Consider the following 20,498-nt stretch of genomic DNA (forward strand, 5'->3'; position numbering starts at 1 on the left):
CAAGGGTAAGTTCAGAACTGCTGCTCTTTTGAATACTGACTGGATATTGACAAGGAGATTCAAACAGACTCTGCAAACAATGGAGCCTGGGGGATTGTGTACATCTTGAGAAGTAATTTGAATGGCATGTATTTAAGGCAATCCACTCGTATTGTGCAAACCCAAGCAATTTATATTTTCTGGCTGTCAGCTTGGATTGGATGTTGAAAGAATGGTAATGCTTCATCTCATTTTAGACAAAAATCAGGGATAATCATGTATTTATATATTAATTTGTATCACGGTAGTATGCCAAATGTTAAAATGAATAAAAACAGAACCTCCTTATACTGCTGTTGAGGATATAAATTGTTATAAATTTCCATGGAAGATAATTTGAAATTTATATCTAAAAGCTTAAACTATTCATGATCTTTTTACTTATCAATTTTGAAAGAAATAAGAAAATAGATGTTCAGGATTATATAACTTATTTGTTATGTTTTCACTGTGTTTACAACAATGAAAATCTGAAAAAAGCCCACAGAGCCAGAAATAGAAAGACTAAATATGCTTCATTCCCCCAATAGAATATTTTGCAGTATATATAGATGATAATAAAGACTTATAATTATTGACATGGAAATATGTTTTTAAATGATACAATCAGGCTATAAAATGTTACGTCAACATATTTTTATTCATTTGCAGGTATATATGAATAAAAACTCTTTTAAATCATTGGACGATATTCCAGGCTATTTCATTGGCTTAAACTTACACATTTCCAACTCTTTCCAGTTAGAATTTTTTGGACTACAATGACATATAAAATTTTGTTGTAGATTGTGACTAATAAATTGTAAATACATGTTTTACTCTTACATAAATAAATGTAGCCACTAAAAAAATAACCATTTCCTATTTTTCAGGATTCTGTGAAATTTGGTGTTCAAATGGCTGAAAAATCTACATGTCCATATCCATGGGTGACAGCTGGTGTTGCCCACCAGCTGGGAGCTGAGCTCTGGCTGTCAGAAGCCTCACTCTCCTGCATGAGGAGCTCTCCATGTGGGTGCTTAGGCTTTTTTTCCACATGGCAACAAGGTCTCAAGAAGAGGCATTTCAAGAGTTAGGAAGTAGAGACTACTGTACTCTTTTTAAAAATTTTTTTAAAGATTTTATTTATTTATTTTTAGAGAGGGAAGGGAGGGAGAAAGAGAGAGAGAGAGAGAAACATCAAAGTGTGGTTGCTGGGGGCCATGGCCTGCAACCCAGGCATGTGCCCTGACTGGGAATCGAACCTGTGATGCTTTGGTTCGCAGCCTGCGGTCAATTCACTGAGCTACGCCAGCCAGGGCTGAGACTACTGTACTCTTAAGATATGAACTCAAAAGTCCCAGAAAGTCACTTCTGCCATTTCTTTGTCAAAGCCAGTCACAAGCTAATCCTTATTCAGGGAGAAAGAAGTGGCAATCATACATGAGGAGAGGAATCTGGGGGGCTGTCTTTGCAACCTGTCTACCAAAACATGAAATATGCCAATATTCTACACCAAGGAGCATCTTGGGAATGAATGTCCATGAATATGTGAACAACTGAGCCAAATGTTATACTTCAAAGCAACCCTCAAAGGTTACATTATTACATTTGACTGTCAAATGAAAAGATACTTCTATTACCTTTGCCTAGGTCTTGGCTGGGCAGAGGAGAAAGGCAAGTAAGTGAAAGAATTTCCTTCCTGAACCAACACCAAATATTTAAGTTCCTCTACCACACACCAGCAGTAGTTCGCACCACACAAATCCGTCTTCTGCTCTGTACTGAGGGATGGGGCAGAGGCATAGTGCCTACTTAGTTTTCCCTCCTCCCCCATCCTGTGAAGAAAGCACAAAACTTCCTGAAGGGATAGAATTCAAGGAGAAAGGCATTCAGAAATAAAGGAACATCTCTCTTTAGCTGCTGAGCACCAGAAAGTCAGGTATTACTGACCCAAGTCTATTGTGTAAAACCTGCATTTTGTGGTAAATGTTGGGAAAGAGGATCAAGGTACAGGGACAGACTGCATGAGAGAAAATTCTCCTTAATAGAAGAGGAGACTCCTGACCTTGGGATGCCACCCATTAACAACAGTTGCTGGGGTTCTTCATGCCTGGATCTCTTTGGAAGTAGAGAGAGCCATGAATGGAGATTATATTCCTTTCTGGGGTGTAGAGTCTATGAGAGGGACAGTGCTTCTGGATCGAATTTAGGACTTAGAGCTTTATAAGCATTACTTACATGTGCATCAAGAGAATTCTGTGTACATGCTCCATCAGATCAAGTCTGGGTTTCGTGCTTGGTTCACCTTTTAAAACACTATTCTACATCAAAAGAGGGACGAGAATATGTCTAGTCCTAATCAGTCTCCTAAACAACAACAACAACAACAACAACAACAACAAACTAGGGCTTCCTAATAGCAGAATGTGTTTTCTCTTCCTGCGGCCATACCAAAGATTTGTTAGAAGTTCTTTAATTGCAGTTTTTAGTGACCAAGATACACCTCTACTAAAATAAATTTTAAGAAGTAAAATGGTAGAGATTAAAAATAAAATCTGCAGGAGTATATATACATGTTTTTCCCACATGAAATTTAGGAAAATTAAGTATAGACTCAAAGACAGGAAAGGCGCAAAGTAATTGTCTTCCTTGCTGACACAGATCCTTAGTTATCTCACGGACTGCAAATGCAGTCTTCAGAAATGTTAAAAAGCCCCTTTTAATGCCAATAAATCATCATTTGGCTTTTGCAAATACAAAGCCCAAATATCACAATGGTTTGTTCCAGATGAATTCTAATCTGTATGAAAATTAAACTCTGCTACAATACATGAAAATTTCATAAAATATTTATGACCAGATTAGCCTTTGTTGAGAATAGCAAAACATGTGAAGTGTATAAATTAGGTATCCTATGGTTAAAAGTATTATGTGCCTCTAAATTTACGGGATGATTCAGGCTACAAATACAGGTAGGCTTTCAACACATTTGACCCATAGTAGGGTCAAATATTTTTAGTCTCTTCCATTTCTATAGGTCATTGTGTTCAAGGCAGAGTGCATATGTTTAACAAATGATGAAATAAAAATTGACTATAACCTAGTTTCAAACTGTATTTAGTTTGGGATGGGCTCTGGTGGGCTTTGCAGCTAAACACACTCAAGGAGTTTCCTGAATTCTTTATTTATAAGCCAGATGCTTTGAGCTCTCTTTCTTATAAATAAAGTGGTGTTATAATACCTTTATTTTAGATACATTGTGGAGATTCAATTATGTCATAGAGACAATGTGCTTAATACCATACATGGCATGGAGTAGACTGGCCATAAATGCTAGCACTGTTTCACTTTTTAATTACTTTTATCATCAAATTTAGTTACTTCAGTAAATATGATTACCTAAAACATACGCGGGAAGGAAAAACTCATTTGGATGAACTTGAAGACTCAGTCCTCAAGTGCAGCAAGATATGAAAGCTTCAGATGGTCATTCGGGATTTAGCAATTCGGTGTTGCCTCCTCTAAAGGCGACCGAGCAAAGAGCCAGCCTCACTGAGAGTGTGCTCTCCCGCCAGGGTCCCCTGCCTGTGATCAGGAGTGTATACCTGTAAGATAAACCATGTGGTTTTATGTTATCCTCAACAATTTTTTTGTTAATCTAAACCTATTTAAAAATAAAGGGTGATTTTAAAAATTACACTCTGAGAAAACAACCCCATGTGAGAATACACATAAATATACATACATGCACTTTTGAGGGTGGACGATTTCAACAGTGAAAACTCAAAACTACATCAGATATAAAGAACTGGGAAATGGCTACATAAACTGAGTAATCCATAAATAATGGCAGGTACAATGTTGTCACAGTAGATTCACAAAATGTGGAATATTGTGCCATATAGAAAATCACCCATAAATGAAATATAAAAAAGCAAAAACTACAATGGCACGCTTATTCTGGCTACAACAATTTCAAAAACTAGCCATATTTACATTAAAATGATTTTAAAATGATGCATAACAAAATAGTAGCCTCCAAATTTGTGTATATTTTCTATGGATATAGCAAATGAAATATTCTTTTTAAAATATTTTATTGATTAGACTATTACAAAAGTTGTCCCAGTTTTTCCCTCTTCGCCCCCCTTCACTCAGCAGCCCCACTCCCTTAAGCAACCCCCACACCTTTGCTCATGTCCATGGTCATGAGTATAAGTTCCTTGGCTACTCCATTTCCTATACTGTACTTTACATGCTCATGGGCATTCTGTAACTACCTATCTGAACTTCTTAATCCCCTCACTCTTCACCCATTCCCTCACAACCCCCCTCCCATCTGGCAACCATACAAATAAACACTCTCCGTTTCCATGATTCTATCTCTGTTCTTCTTGTTTGCTTTATTTTTTAGATTCAGTTGTTGAAAGATATGTATTTATTGCCATATTACTGCTCATTGTTTTGATCTTTTTCTTAAATAAGTCTTTTTAACATTTCATATAATAATGGTTTGGTGATGATGAACTTCTTCTTTTTTTTTTTCTTGTCTGGGAAGTTCTTTATCAGCCCTTTGATTCTAAATGATAGCTTTGCTGGATACAGTAATCTTGGAGGTAGGTTCCCACTTTTCACGTCTTTGATATTTCTTGCCAGTCCCTTCTAGCCTGCAAAGTTCCTTTTGAGAAATTAGCTGACAGTCTTATGGGAATGCCCCTACAGGTAACTAACTAGTTTTCTCTTGCTGCCTTTAAACTTCTGTCTTTGTCTCTAACCTTTAGCATTTTAATTATGGTATATCTTGGAGTGGGCCTCTTTGGGACTTTCTGTGCTTCCTGGATTGCATATCTATTTCTTTCACTAAATTAGGGAAGTTGTCTTTCATTATTTTTTCAAATAGGTTTCCAATTTATTGCTTTTTCTTTTCTCTTGATGGCACCCCATGATACAAATGTTAATGCTTGAAGTTGTCCCAGAGACTGTTTATGCTACCTTCAATTTTTGGATTCTTTTTTCTTCTTGTTGTTCTGATTGGTTATTTTTTGTTTTCTTATGTTCCAAGTCATTGATTCAATTCTCAGCTTCATTTCACTCTATTTTTTTTGTTTCTTTGTAAATTGTTCTTTATTTCAATAAGTGTATCCTTCATTTCTGACTTGATCTTTTATATGCTGCTGAGGTCCTCACGAACTTCCTTGAGCATCCTTATAACCAGTGTTTTGAACTCTGCATCTGATAGATTGCTTATCTCTAATTTGTTCAGTTCTATTTCTGGAGTTTTGATCTGTTCTTGCATTTGGGCAACATTCCTTTATCTCCTCTTTTGGGCAGCTGCCCTGTGCTTGTTTGCATGTAATAAGTAGAGCTGTTATGACTTCCTGTCTTGGTATTGTGGCCTAATACAGTAGGTGCCCTGTAAGGTCCAGCAGCACAGCCGCCCCTATCACCCAAGCTGGGTACTTGAGATGTGCTGTCTGTGTGGGGTGAATATACCCTCCTTTTGTAGTTGAGCCTTGATTGCTATTGGCAAGTCACTTTGATGGATTTACATAGGCCTGTCAGCTGCAAGGACTGGCTACAACCACTGACCACCAACTTCTGCCCTCCATGGAGGATCAGCTGTGCAGGGGCAGGGTGGTAGTGCTCCAGTGTGGTCTGTAGCTGTCCACTGCATGTGCAGGCTCTGGGGTTTCCTAGGTGGTACAGGCCAATGTCAGCCACCACCTGTGTTCTGCCCAGGAGCACCTAGCATGAGCTGCAAAGCAATCTGCAGATGGCTGCTACTGTGCTGGGCTTGGAGGTTCCCAGGTGAAGCCAAGCTGTAAACCAAGGCTGGCTGCTGTTAGTGCCTGGCCTGGGGCCACTTAGCAAAAGGTAAAGAGGCTGGGGGTTTGCTGAAGCAATAGGCTGGCTATTGCTTATTTGAGAAGATTTAGGTAGATATGATATATGAGAAAAATACTGTTAACAGCTCTGGTGGGCCTATAATTTGGGTGGCGGGTCTTCAGGGAATCACCAGGGTGGGGAAAACAGTGTGAGCCAGGTTGATGGAGTCTCAGATATGGCACCCTCCTGCTGTCTCTGTGGCTCTGCGAGGGGAGGGCTCAGAAAAGGGAAAATGGTCTCTGCCCACCTTTCTGTCTGAGAGAAAGCTGTCCCCCAACTCCTACCGTGATGTTAGACACTTCAGTGTCTCCATGTATGCCACAGGTGCCCTTCAAGCTGCTACCCAGTGCTGGAGCCCAGATAGGGTGAATCTGAGTAAGTCTGTTTGTGGGCCCTTTAAGAGAAACTGCTTGAGAATCCAGCATTTTTTTCAGCTGGCTCAATCCCTGCTGGTTTTTATAACCAGAAGTTGTCGGTACTTATCTTCCTGGCACTGGAACCCTGTGCTGGAGGGCTTAGTGTGGGGCCGGGTCCCCTTGTTCCTGAGATCTTTCCTGAATTTTTTCCCACCACATGTAGGTATGGGACCAGCATGTTCTGCATCTCTGCATCTCCTCTCCTCCTACCAGTCTGAATGGATGTGGCTTCTTTAATTGCATAGTTGCTGGACTTCCATTCAACTTGATTTCTAATGGTTCTGAGTGATATTTGTTCTATCATATGGTTGTAATTTTGATGTGGCTGGTTGAGGAGGTAAGCTGTGTTTTTATCTAAGCCTCCATCCTGACTAGAAGTCCCTCAAACAAAATATTCCCAAGAAATATTCCCTTATTCAGATGGAAGCAACCTTCTCCTATCTCACAGGCTGTTCTCAACATTTTTGTTTTTCTCAACCTAATTGATAGATTCTTCAGAGAAAGTTCCTATTTTTTCACGTAGTGTCACTAATAATGCTTCCCAGCTCAAGGCCTGATACAAAGTAAAAATTCAGTAAAAATTTGTTATTCGAAAACTTTATTATGTTTGTTAAGTTCAAAACCTTTTCTAGACTTCATTGTTCAATATCACCTTTTTCTTATCTTTTTGTTTTGACTAGGACCTTCAGCAGAATATATAGTAAAAATGGTGGGTATTCTTTATTTATTCATGATCTGTGACAAGTTGGGTGCCCTTGGAAGCAGACCTGGAGATGGAGATGAGTGTGCAAGAAGTTTGTTAGACGTGTTCTTGTCATCTGTCCATGTGGATGGAATGGACCAAAGGATGATAACTGGCCTGAGGAGGAAGTCAGGCTTCGATGTGACCGCTGTGAATGCCTCAGCCCACCTCTGAGGAACTCTGGAGCTGAGATCTCCCTTTCAAGTTGCTCTAAGTGGGGGAAGGGACTAGGCTTTATATCTTTGTGTCAACCAGTAATTGGTTGAATAATACCCAGGTGAGGGAGGTCATGTGACTTTGGGTGAGGCGATGGTCTTCAGTTAATATGTTTCCTTAAAGAGGGGGCTCTGCCAGAAGTACTCCTAGAGGCTGGGATAAAAAGTCTTTCCGTTCTAAAGGGCCATATGGACAGTACCCACTGTTTAAGCTTTTACGGAGAAAGATTTTATTTTCACAACAGTTGTGCCTTAGTGTTCCTTAAACAAGAACTGTAAAAACACTCACAACAATAATGATGATGATAACAAGCAAAGGAAGAAAACAACATATAACCATCACCAACATTTCTGGAACAGATGTCAAATGGTACTTTTTCCATTGTTTCAGAATTTTAGCAGAAGGCCCCAGTCGAGCCTAAGGGATGACAAATCCCATGTTTTAAAGAGTGGCGTTTCTGTACACCTCTTACTAAAGACACGTGGCTTTGTGTCCATTGCTTCAAATAGCCTGCATAAGAGACAGATTATAACAGCACCACACAAGTGAGGCTTTGCCTTTTTCTCTTAATTCTCTCTTCACTATCTTCATTCTCTCTCTCTCCCATCCCCATGACCCTGGAGGTACCAGTAACAGGTCAGAAATGGGAGAGAGGAGAGATCGACAAACCCCCTTCAGCCACAGATAGGGCCTGAGCTGATAGAAATAGGGCATAAGGGATGAAGGGTAGCATTGTACTGACACTGAATTAGATATGGTATTAAAATTTTGATTTAGTTTAAATTTTTAGAAGCACGACTACTCTTACATTTGTTATTTTTGAAACAACTACTATCTTTGTTCACCATATTACCGAGAGGTAGAAAGGGGTGCTCTAACTGATTGCTTAAAAGCAGTTAAGAGAAAAAATATAGCCCCGATTTTCCACTACTTTCAGACAATAACAACAGTGACAACCAGCAAAAGTAACTACTAATCCTTGTTCAAGGTTTAGTTTTTATGAAGTACTTTCATACAGCCTAACTTACGTACACTATTTCTTTGCTTTTGATCAGTAGGACAATAATCAATATTTTTCTTTCCACTTCAGGACCTTCTGGCCACGTGTGGCCTCTTCCTCAAATGCTCCTTCTCCTATTTTAGCTTCATTAATTTTCCCTGACATTTCAGAGCCCAAATCAAAGGTCTTCACCTCAGGTAATCCATCTCTGACACTCCATTTAGATTTACCTGTTCTGTGCTCTCAAAGTACCACTATTTCTACTTCATAATATGTTTTACAATTTTACCTTAAAAGTTCCATAATTAATCAGTTAATACCTAACTCCCCAGCTAGAATGTTAAAATCATGAGGGCAGGACCCTAGTGGGTCTTGTCCAATGTTGATTTTTTATCATCTACTAAATTCAAGCAATAATGACAGTATTGGTAATAACATCAGAACATTACACATAGTAGGGGCTCAATAGCTATTAGTTTAATAAGTGGATTAATAATAATAATAATAATAATAATAATGAACTGACATGGATTGAGATTCCTGGCTCCCAACTAAGAAGAGTTGTTCTTTTTTTTTCATTCCTTGAGCAGTCAAAGTGCTGGCCAGATCCCTTCCTGAGAGTGGCCATTGATGGCTGATTTGATATTTTATTCTCTATGGACTGTTAAGGGACACCAGAGTATGCTGGGCAGACTATCGCCTGCCATGAGGTGGGAGTGGAAAGGAGAGTGAATGGAGACATCTTAAGGGGATGTGTCTGTCATAGGGGAAATTGTTAGTTTTTTTCCCAGATAGCCACTCTATCATTAGCAAAAATGCAAGTCCCTTCTACCTTCATCTATGTAAAGATAATAGAAGATTAACATATTTTTAAGGCAAATTCTTTGGTTCCTTTAAAGGAAAGTGCTATATAAATCCATGACTAATCAAAGGGAAAAATGTCAGAATAAGATCAAGGACAACATTTTTAATAATTTCTTAAAAGGTTATACATGCTATCTTTTATTCAGCAGTAATTAGACCCCATTTTCAAACCTAGAACTGAGCAGCTGATGTTTTTCTTTCTAATGCCATTTTCCTACCTTAAAACATTGAGCATATTTTTCCAAAGAATTGTTAGAAAAGATCAAGCACCCATATATAAAAAACTTATAAGACCACGATATCCCCTCCTTGACATTTTAGAACATTTTCATTAGCTTGGTAATGCTTTTGAATTCTAGTCATTTTAGAGTATTTTCAAAAATACATAAATAGACCTGTGTATTACCCTGAGGCTTTCAATTAAGCAAAAGCAAGTTTTGCTTCACTGAAATGTTATTTCTTCTTTGACTTTTGAATATGATGATTGTTAGAAATTCTTTCTAGAGTCAGAATATTACCCACTCACTCTCTTCTCTAGATGGGTTGACTCTTTAATTTTCATTTGCTGTTGGCTGCCTTTGAACTGATTTATAAGAGGCATTATAAAAAATTAGAAGAAAGCAAGTTAAATAAATAACTTTCAGGATACATATACCAAATGATTATGTTGTACACGTAAAACTGATGCAATGTTATACAGCAATTATATCATAAATAAAATAAATAATAGATTCCAGGAAACTCTTTCCTGCAGGGTCATCTGTTTAAAATACAATAAATATAATCAAGTCATGTGTGTAAATTAAAAGAATCACTTTAATAGAAGAATGAAAAAGTATTTACCTTTATTGATAATCACAGAGATCAACAACTGCATGACTACTGGTTATAAAACAATGACATCATATTCATTTATTTAATAATAAATAAGGTTATGAGTCAAAGCATATGAGAATTAGGTTTATAAATAAAAGAAGTATTTTCCCTCCATTAATCTGGTTTAATTATGATTATGGGTCAAACCTTTCCTTAGCAAGGTAATCAAAGCATACTCCCAGCCCTATCAGATTCCAAGGATGTACCGGAGTTAGGCCCAAGCTAAAACTTTTGGTCTCAACTATGAACTTTCACCATAAGCAGAATAGGGATTAGAGTCATATTAACTTAAATATTGAAAATGTTATGACTATTTTGCATTCCCCAAGCTGTGATGCTTGATAGGTAGGTTCAAGCCATAATTTAATTTAGAACAGAAATCTTGTCAATAACATTGTTTCCCGCTCATAGATATGGTATTGCTCCTTATTTGCTGAAGTCGTTTTTTAATATCTCAGTGGAGTTTTCAGTTTGAGCCTCAGCCAAGTACACCTTTGGAACTCTGACAGGTATGGAAGTATCTGGGAAACTAATGGGGCAGTCCCTCTGACACTAATTTGCATGGGACAATGAGTCATCTGCCAGAAGAAAATTGATTCTCAGAGAAGAGGGTGTCAGACAAGTGAAATCAATGACCAGTCCTTGGACATTGGTGGGGAACAGGCAGGATGAGAGGTCTGGGTAAGCAGCATGTTCTGTTGCAACCACATTCCCGCCTCCATTCTTTACTCACACTTACATTTCCAACAGCAGAAACTCTCTTGTTTAAAAAGGAACAAATACTGTGTTCCTATAAATTGTTCAAGTTATTAGGTGACAAGGGCATTTCTTTGCTGCTCCTCTAGCCATTTACAATCACAAGTGAGAAAGGGGTCCTCTGGTCTTCACCATAGAACGCAGCACAATACCAAACCCAGAAGACTCAGCAGGTCATCAAGACTTGAACCAATGGACACAGGAAAGAGAAGGACATTCCTAGGGGAAGTGGTATACCCACCAAAGGAAGCAAAGTGTCTAGAAGGAATGGTGAAGATTAACAGAAGAAAGAGCACCTGGTAGAAATAGAAGTGGCAATGTACAGTGGTCATCTAAGGAAGCTATTTCTGGGACAATACAACTGCAGGTACTGGGGTTTGTTGAAGGGGTTTCATTTATTTGTTTGGGTAAAGGGAAAAGCATCTCCAAAGGGAGGCAGAGCAGGAAAGGAAACTGCCATGTTGGTTGGCTTCTCAGCTCATGTGAGACATTCTCTGTGGACTTCTGGATGGGGGACATGAATAAGGGGTCATTTGCAGAAGGAAATTTCGAAAGAGTGGGAGGAACAAGTGCCTGTGCATGTGGCTTACTGATATTGCTGAAATGAAATTTTAATTTTGGGGTTGGAGCCTTCTGGAGAAATAGGTCTTAGGACTCTATGCAACTTTCTTCATAAAGTCTTAAATATCATATGGGTTGGTTGGTTGGATTTTTGATAGCTACAGTAAACTGGATTTGTTTCTGGTTTTGTATTTTAATCTTAATTTATATTTCATCTGTGTCTCACAGCAAACAAAAATTTGAACAAACAAATTATTGAAGCAATTTACAATAAGAATAAATATAAGAAGTGCCAAAAATTTATTTAAAGGTAACAGTTGAATAAGATATGAAAAGAGAGAATTATATTTAAAAAACACACACACAACAAAATTATGAGGTTTCAGTGTACATTAGCTACTACAATTGAATGTAAAATAAGTTTTGAATATTCTAGTAGTCAAATCAGAGAGAAAATTATGATAGGTTATATAATATATTGTTAGGTTACGTTACCCTCTTTTTAAATTATATTTAACTCTTTTTAAGTGTTTAATAAGAACACACAAACACATTACTTAAATGATTCAAGTAACAAAATATATACAATAAAACAAAGACTCTCTTCTGTCAGAAGTAATTTTCACACATGATATGTGCCTCTGCATTTTTTTCCCTATGTATTCTCAGCTGTCAATACATAAGGGTGAGGTCCTAGAGACATTTACAGAGAAATCTTCATTTTAGGGGTTCTGGCTTAAGTCAGTCTTGTTCTTGAGGGCTGTAGTTTCTATGTATTTTTAATAAATTAGAAGCTGATAACTAAAATGCTGAGTTTTCTTTTTTTGTGTTTTTAATTGTTGTTCTGTTACAATTGTCCCAATTTTCCCCCATTGCTCTCCCCTGCCCTACCCCCAATTCTCACAGTCAATCCCCACCCTGTTGTCCATGTCCTGGGGCATGACCCTTCCCTTGAAGGGTCCTTGACTAGACCCTTCCCTTTCTTTCCCCCTTTATTCCCTTTCCCCATTTACCCCTTTCCCTCTTCCCTCTGGTGGCTGTCAGTCTGTTCCCTGTTTCCATGTCTTTGGTTCTATTTTGCTCATTTGTTTGTTTTGTTCATTAGATTTCTTTTACAGATGAGATCATAGGGTATTTATCTTTCACTGCCTGGCTTATTTCACTTAGCATAATACTCTCCAGTTCCATCCATGCTGTCACAAAGGGTAGGAGTTCCTTCTTTCTTTTTGTTGTATAGTATTCCATTATGTAAATGTACCACAGTTCTTTGATCCACTCATTTACTGATGGGCACTTAAACTGTTTCCAGCAATAGCCAACTATTGTAAGTAACAATGCTATTTTTTCTTGATTGTAGAAGAATAAAATGAAATTTTCAAAAATTCCTGTATATTCTTTTATTAAGTATTTCTTTTTTGAAAAATTTATTTATTTTTAGAGAAATTGGAAGGGAGGGAAAAAGAGAGGGAGAAAAACATCAGTATGTGGTTGCCTCTCACCCTCGCACCCCCTCCTGGGGACCTGGCCTGCAACCCAGGTATGTGCCCTGACTGGGAATCAAACTGGTGACCCTTTGGTTCACAGGCCAGCACTCAGTCCACTGAGCCACACCAGCCAGGGCATATTCCTGTATTTTCTAAATTCTACATTAACTATGTACTACATTATTATATTTTAAATTGAAAAAACTCTGTGTCAACTTAAATAGATATTACCAGTTAGTTTCTAAGGGCACAGATATTTGCAAAAAGAAGATGTTAAAGCAGAAGCTAAAATATTACACTAGCTGGTAGTGTTTGGATGGTAATAAATCTATTAGAGTTTGACATAGGTTGTTTAGCAGTACTAACATGCTGCACATAGCTTGTTATTTTTCTCCGTTTTATGAATAACTTCTGATTTCTTCACAATCAAGTTGTTACAGAACACACAGGGGGGTGGCAATTATTGGCCCATGCAGGGATGCCAAAAACTGTTACAGAACACACCCACACACACAGGGCCAAGGGGGGCATGATATAAAATTACCAAAAGGACCCCCACTAGGTTCGATTTTTCACCGCCCTTAGGAAAGATGTCTCTCAAAGCCAGAGATTTGTGAAAAGGAAAGGAAATGTTTATTTAAAGCTATACAGACTTAAAGTAGTGACCTAATGTCTTCATTAAATATCAAAATCCTTTTGGATACCCACAGACACCCACAGTGCTTCCTTCTCCCCCTGCCCTCATTTGGGATACCTTATCTTAGGAAAAGAAGTAGACATCTGTGATTCCGGCCACGGACTCCATCAGCTGTGCTGCTATCCAGGCAGAATCTCTAATTAATCCAAAGCCATGTGGCACCTTCTCAAGGCCTACTGGCAAGAGTTCTTTCACCCTTCTTCCAGGCAAAGTCTCTCCTGCTTCTCAGGCCACGTGGCCAAAGGGAGCACCACAAAACCACGTGGTCCTCTTCTAACAAAGCTGTGTGGGTCCCCACTCTGGCCAAAACTGCATGGTTCTCCTTTCTGCCAAAGCTGCGGGGAGGGAGGGGGTCCCCACTCTGCCGGAAGCAAGTGGCTCTCCCCTCTTGCCACAGCCGTGTGGTTCTCCCTTTAATGGCTGCCATATCTCGGTTTAAATCCTCGCGCCAATCCTCCTCAGCAGCCCCATTTCTGACTCCTCTCACAATTGGCAACACCTGCCAGCACTCCCATATCCTTCCAGCTTTACTGAGCTGTCATAGTGAGTCCGGGCAGGCATGGCCCCATGACATACAGCAAATCTTTTCCAAGCTCTCATGCAGGCACTGTAACTTAGGGGGCCTTCCCCCCAGTTACATCTTGGGTAGAAGTCACTCCCTTCTCCCTGGCTCAAAGCATGGCCACAGCTATTTAACATATCTATGTAACCAGTTAAAGGTTATAGATATGTTAAATGACCATGCCAGAGGTTAGCTGCAAAGCTGTTGCTGAACAAAACAGCCCTGCATGTTCCTGCTCCATGTGCCCCTTCCCCCAACTCACACCTGAGGGGGAAGGGGTGAGGACATCCTAATATTTCCTGGACACCCTGAGTTCTGGACCCCATTCCCAATCCCTATTTGGGGACCTCCTCTTGGCTGCACCTTGTATCAAAGTCACAGCCCCAGTTTAAGGCTGATTTTTTTCTCCATATTCAGACTGAGTTCCTGCACAAACAATTTATTTAAACATTGAGTACCCACAAACCAGCTTAGAAGTCATAGCATTGGAGTATTCTTTTATACGTCTCCATTAACTATGTATAGATCAAATAGTCATTTATATCCATTGTTGAAGTTAAATTCTTTACAACAAATATTTACTGAGTATCTATTATGCACTAGACATTTTGCTAGATATTGTTGATATCAACAACATCCAGCAAAGATAAATAAATAGATCTTGCTTTCAAGCCAAGTGATAAAAATCAATTACTCAAATGGCTAGATGGTAATGCTTCCAAAGTAACTCTGGTATAGACAGAAGCAAACACAACAACAACAAAACAAAACAAAACAAAACAAAAGAACCCTCAAGAAAGTGAGCTAGCATAAATTCTAGAAAGGTAAAAGTGGCTGTAGCTCAGTTTACTTATTTTTCTCTCTTGATAACCAAGTTACAAATTTTTTCATGATAGGATTGGTAAAAACATTTGAAAATTAAGAAGGTATCTTCTATCATTTTTCTTTGTGTTTGGAATCCTAAATGTGTGCTTTTCAGACTCTGGTTGGAAATTTTCCCTGTAAGAGTTCTCTGGACTTTGAATCAAAATGGATTCTATCAGTTTGCTTCCTTTTTAAAAACAAAAACAAAAACAAAAACAACAAAACAGCCCAAATTCGAAACCTAATGCACAAGTGTGGTCCCACCAAAGCCTCCTAGAGTTCAGTTCACACGGCAGTGTCAGTTAAGGTCTTTCTGATCACACTGTACTGTGGACCGTTGTTTGTACAGTTTAATTTTGCTGCATAGCTTCACAACCAAGCTGTGATCTGCATGGGATCCAAGTAGGGAACTAGTTCATTTGAAAAGAATTAGGATCCAGCTGAGAGTTAGCTGCTAAGCACAAAAGATTTGCTTAACCAAGTGCTTACAGGGCAGCGATTACTTGCAAGAGTTTTATCCTTTATGTTTAATATTCGTGAGTGTTGATCCACTCAAGAGTTCTCTTAGGCAGCTCCAAAAGTACTAATTATAGGAGCGTAGGGATATTGTATCTGCTGTGGCTATTTTCTGACAGATTACATTGTGAAGAAGTTCACCCGGAATGAATGTTCCGACGCCCACTCAGTGTACTAGGCAAGAGCAGTTCCTGTGCAGAAATTCAAGTTCTGATAAAAGCATTTTCCAAGCTTGAAAAGCATAGTGACTCAAATAAATTCAAGGAAGCCCACCTTATTTGGGGAAATGCTAGCTGATTTTTCATTGTACTGGAATCATACGACTTATTTGAGTGATAACAAGGCTTGAATTTCTGAAGAAGTCCTTAAAAGCAGATCTGAATCCTGTTTGCTTTCCTAAGAAATACATTTTTAAAAATTCTTTTAATTTTTATTAATTTTACAGTGTGTTTTTATTCACTTCTGTCTTACCAAGGGCTTGATGAAACATTTTTATTAATGTTATTTTAAATAGCGAACTGTTCACCATCTGTGTATTTTTAGCTTTATATCTGAATAACCTTTAACTTGAAAAGTTGAGTTCAGAGTGAAAATTAGTATCTCATGGCCTCCTGTTTAAGCCTGAGATTTAATGACTAGGAAGGATCAGAGTTAACTCTTTACACTACAGACATCAAATATATTCTCAATGTCTATCAAAAATAGAACATGTGGAAACAGATGGAGGAAATCAGCTCTTAAACAAGAGCTAACAGGTACTACAGTGATGAGTAGGATCCATAATACTGAACAGAGGTGAACTGGTTTCAAAATAGTTCCTTCCCCTACAAATCAGAAGTGATTCTGAAATTATGGGTAAGCACCCGTGAGTTCAGATGTTACAAAGAAGATAGTATGAAGACGCCCCAGAGTTTGTCTGTTCAGGAGCGTGGTCACCAACGGATTTCCCTGGAATTCAGTTGCCACAGTGTCGCTGCACGCACAGGACATTGAGGGACTGTTGGGTCTCGTGGACCCCAGGGAGGGTCGCGGTTGGGCAGGCACCGCCGGGAAAGGATCAGAGACGCCAGGAGGCCGCCGGCTCCACCATGCCCAAGAATAAAGGTAAAGGAGGCAAGAACCGGCGAAGGGGAAAGAACGAGAACGAATCTGAAAAAAGAGAGCTGGTCTTTAGAGAGGACGGACAAGAGTACGCTCAGGTCATCAAAATGTTGGGGAACGGACGATTGGAAGCGATGTGCTTTGATGGTGTGAAGAGGTTATGCCATATCAGAGGAAAACTGAGAAAAAAGGCTTGGATAAATACCTCAGACATTATACTGGTTGGCCTGCGAGACTACCAGGAGAACAAAGCTGATGTGATTTTAAAGTACAACGCCGATGAGGCCAGGAGCCTGAAGGCCTATGGCGAGCTTCCAGAGCACGCTAAGATCAATGAAACAGACACGTTTGGTCCTGGAGATGACGATGAAATCCAGTTCGATGACATTGGAGATGACGATGAAGACATTGATAATATCTAAACGGAACTCGACAGTTGCTGAATACTGTCCTTCAGTTTTCATTTTGGCCGTCACCTGTTCGGAAAACTGGGCCTTCATCATGAAAGCAGTTTGTTCAGAAACATGGATTCATTTTTGTTGTTTTAAAGCATTACATGTCTTTAAGTGAAATGTTAACACTTTATTTTTTTCATGTAATGGGCCTTAGGGGTAAAAGACCACATTATCTCCTGTATAAAAAATAGTAAGAAGAGAGCGGGGAGGGGGAGAGAGAAGAGAGATAATAAAAAAAAAGTTGTCCAGTTAATGGATGTGTTGAATAAATCGCCTTAACATCATGGTCAGTGATAAGCCCTAGTTCTAACTAATTTTTCCCCCAAGACTTATGCTCCAGTTTCCTAGCTGTTCTTTATTTTTTGATAAAACTTAAGGAAGGCAGAAATCTACATTTGAAGTAAAAAAAAAGAACTATTATATTTGTGTAGCTATACTTTTATATTATGTTTTAGAAAATTTTTCCATTGTTTTATTGGAAACGTCGTAACAAAAGTATTTCGAAAGGGCAGATTTTAGAACATGGGTTTGAGTAGCAAGATGGAATTTACAAGGTGAGGAGTTGCAAAAATTCATTGCTAGGTAATACCAATTGACATTAGAAGTACTGATGCACTAGTTGCCAGTATTGTTTTTACTTAATGTGTAGAAAAAAAATTCCTAAGGCAACTTTTAATGACAAAATAAGTAGAATAGATTTACTATACAAAATAGGTTACATTAAAATATGTCATTTTTTGGTCAAAACTCATGCATTTATAACCTATAAAGTTTTGGGCTTTATGAACAAATTACAATGTATAGATGAAAAACTATTTTCATAATAAACTGGTGTAAGAAAAGGGAATTCACCACTGCTAAGGAGTAGAATAAAATATCACATTGTGTATTAAAAAAAGAGAATGTTCTAGATGAAAATGGGAGTATGGTAAATTCTTCTCAGGAAAATAGGATCTCTGGCCCATAGCAATATTTGTACCCGTAATTTTAAGGGTGAGTTTGTGAAGAGAAATGAGGCCTTTCAGGTTTAAAATTTAGGCTCAAGGATACAATTTAATTGCCAACCTGTTTTGGCAATTCGTTAGTGGGTTCGGTGGGAATGTTTTAAGAATGTGGATGAGAAAAAGGAGATGCCAAAGGAGCAGAAAGAAAATACCAGATGGAGAATGAGGAACCCAGGAGTCAGCCGTGGTAACAGCAGCTTAATCTTAAAAACTCGTTAGTAATCTTACCGACGATCCTGTTAATGGGCTTTGAGGACTTTGCCCAAACTGTTAAATAGGAAGGAATCAGCCTGAAATGAAGAATAAGTATGAATATAAATTACAATCTATATGAAATAGTTGATCTAATTGTGTGTTGGCTGATACCTAGAATGACTACTTTAGGTATTCGCTGTTGGCCACTTACTGTATTCAAGCATGCTTCCCAGCATGATAAATCAAATTCCGTATATGAGGTAATGTGGAGATGGCCTACGATACTAGAATCTTCACTTATTAATGTGGCTTTTCCCCTATTATTTTTAGGTTATCTAAATTCTATGACATGTTGGCACCTGTCCATCTCTACTTTCACAGAGTATGTGCCTGTGCTATTTGATAGATACTGTGGTTTCGGGTTGTGAAATCTTATTTTTATCACGCGTCTATGCTTATTCACCCACCCACACACACCCCTCTCTTCAGTCGTTCCAACCTGGGGACAGGCTGTTTCTCCAGGAACTGCCTGCTGCCTTTTGTTGGCTTTTGTTCATAGTTTGAGCTGACTTCAAGTATCTGTGATAATCCATTTTCACAAAGTTTTAACTTGAAGTCAGAGGCTCAGACGAAGAAAGGCAAGAGGAAAGGGACAGGAATAGGAGACAAGCAGCAGTGACATCTGGAGGAGACTGCCCCCTGGGGGTCAGGCCTAACAAAGTTAATCAAATGTGGCTTCTTCCATCATTCACACCATGTGCATGTGAATTTATTACTAGTGGTTTCCTTCCCCTTTTCCTTTTTTTGTTACCTTTTTTACATGGCTTTCGTAATGGTTCCGGGGTGTGACTGCTGATTCATGGCTCTATGCTGAACTAAACAACACAATTTGTCCCCTGATACATTGCTCATACTGTTCATTTCATCATGCTATAGAATGTAGTGATGCATTGTAATGGAATCAAGTATGTATAGGTTTCTCATTTCCCCTCACCCCTCTTTCCATTTTCCCTACTCATCAAGCTCTTGAACAGTTTTAAACCTTACTTTCTTTCCTGCTACAGGTCATCACCAGTTCAAGCAACTCAGCAAAATGATGCTCTCATTACATAGTACTGCCCTGTTTAAAAATCTACTGAGACTCCTTGTTACTTATAAGATTTAGTCAAATTTTCTTCCCTTTTTTTTTAGTTTTTTTTAAAAAAGATTTTATTTATTTTTAGAGAAAGGGGAAGGGAGGGAGAAAGAAAGGGAGAGAAACATCAATGTGTGGTTGCCTCTCACATGCCCCCAATTGGGGACCTGGCCTGCAACCCAGGCATGTGCCCTAGACTGGGAATCAAACTGGAGACCCTTTGGTCCACAGGCCAGCACTCAATCCACTGAGTCACACCAGCCAGAGCAATTTTTTCTTTTTTTCTTTTTTGCTTTCCTTTGTCTACTAAAACATATGTTTCTAATCTCTTTCCTCCCTTTACCTCTGTGGTTCTCCAACCTGGCTGATAATTCAAATCCTGTGGAAAACTTTTTCAAAAAGCAAGGCCCTGATTTGACCACTAGACTTTTTGAAGTGGCTTGGAATATGATCTGGAAGATATTTTTTTCCCCTCTTGCTTTTAATTATTAGGTATTTCTATGTGCAGCCAGGCTTGAGAACCATTTACCTAAACTCATGGTTCTCAAAGTGTGGTTCCAGACCAATAACATCTGCATCACCTGGGAACTTGTTAGAAATGCCAGTTATTGAACCCCATTCATGATCTACTGAATTTGGAACTCTGCAGGTGGGGACCAGCAATCTGCATTTCAACAGGCCATCCAGCTGATTCTGATGTACTTCAGAGCCATGCTGTCCAATATGGTAGCCACAATGTGTGCGTGGAAATGTGGCTGGTCCAGATTGAGATGAGCTATAATGTCAAGTGCACAGCAGATATCAAAGACACAGTACAGAAATAGAATGTGAAAGTCACATGAATGATATTTTGAATGTATTACACATTGAAATGATAATATATTGGTTTGGGTTTAATAAAATGTATTATTAAAATACATTTTAACTATTTCTCTTTTAATGTTTCTTTCTGGTGGAAAATTTGAAATTACATACTTGGGTTCCATCACACTTCTGGGAAACATGGGCTTGAAATTGGAGAACTGATCTATGCCATCACTCTTTTTCTGTACAGATTTATTTCTCACAGTAGCTTAACCAGAACACAGACTGAATTTTCAGGACAGACTGGTAACAGTGGAATGGAGATAATCCCCTCTCTAGTCCA

At 38.7% G+C, this 20,498-nt stretch overlaps 1 protein-coding gene across 2 annotated transcripts; it reads left to right on the forward strand.

The window, feature by feature from the left end:
- The first annotated feature begins 16,549 nt into the window (after positions 1 to 16,549).
- On the forward strand, positions 16,550 to 16,984 carry LOC123827289 (eukaryotic translation initiation factor 1A, X-chromosomal-like). 2 transcript variants are annotated; one of them, XM_045851796.1, is made up of 2 exons: positions 16,550 to 16,753; positions 16,805 to 16,984. In XM_045851796.1, the coding sequence occupies exons 1-2, from the start codon at positions 16,550 to 16,552 to the stop codon at positions 16,982 to 16,984; spliced, it is 384 nt and encodes a 127-aa protein (XP_045707752.1). The 2 variants fall into 2 exon arrangements, with proteins under 2 accessions (XP_045707752.1, XP_045707751.1); XM_045851795.1 differs by having other exon boundaries at positions 16,550 to 16,984.
- Positions 16,985 to 20,498: the final 3,514 nt, after the last annotated feature.

This window comes from Phyllostomus hastatus, unplaced genomic scaffold (genome assembly GCF_019186645.2).
Source record: "Phyllostomus hastatus isolate PE091 unplaced genomic scaffold, TTU_PhHast_1.1 phas_contig_86, whole genome shotgun sequence".
Taxonomy (NCBI): Eukaryota; Metazoa; Chordata; class Mammalia; order Chiroptera; family Phyllostomidae; genus Phyllostomus; species Phyllostomus hastatus.

Coding starts and splice junctions, on each gene's coding strand:
- LOC123827289 (XM_045851795.1), top strand. CDS start 16,550: ATGCCCAAGAATAAAGGTAAAGGAGGCAAGAACCGGCGAAGGGGAAAG.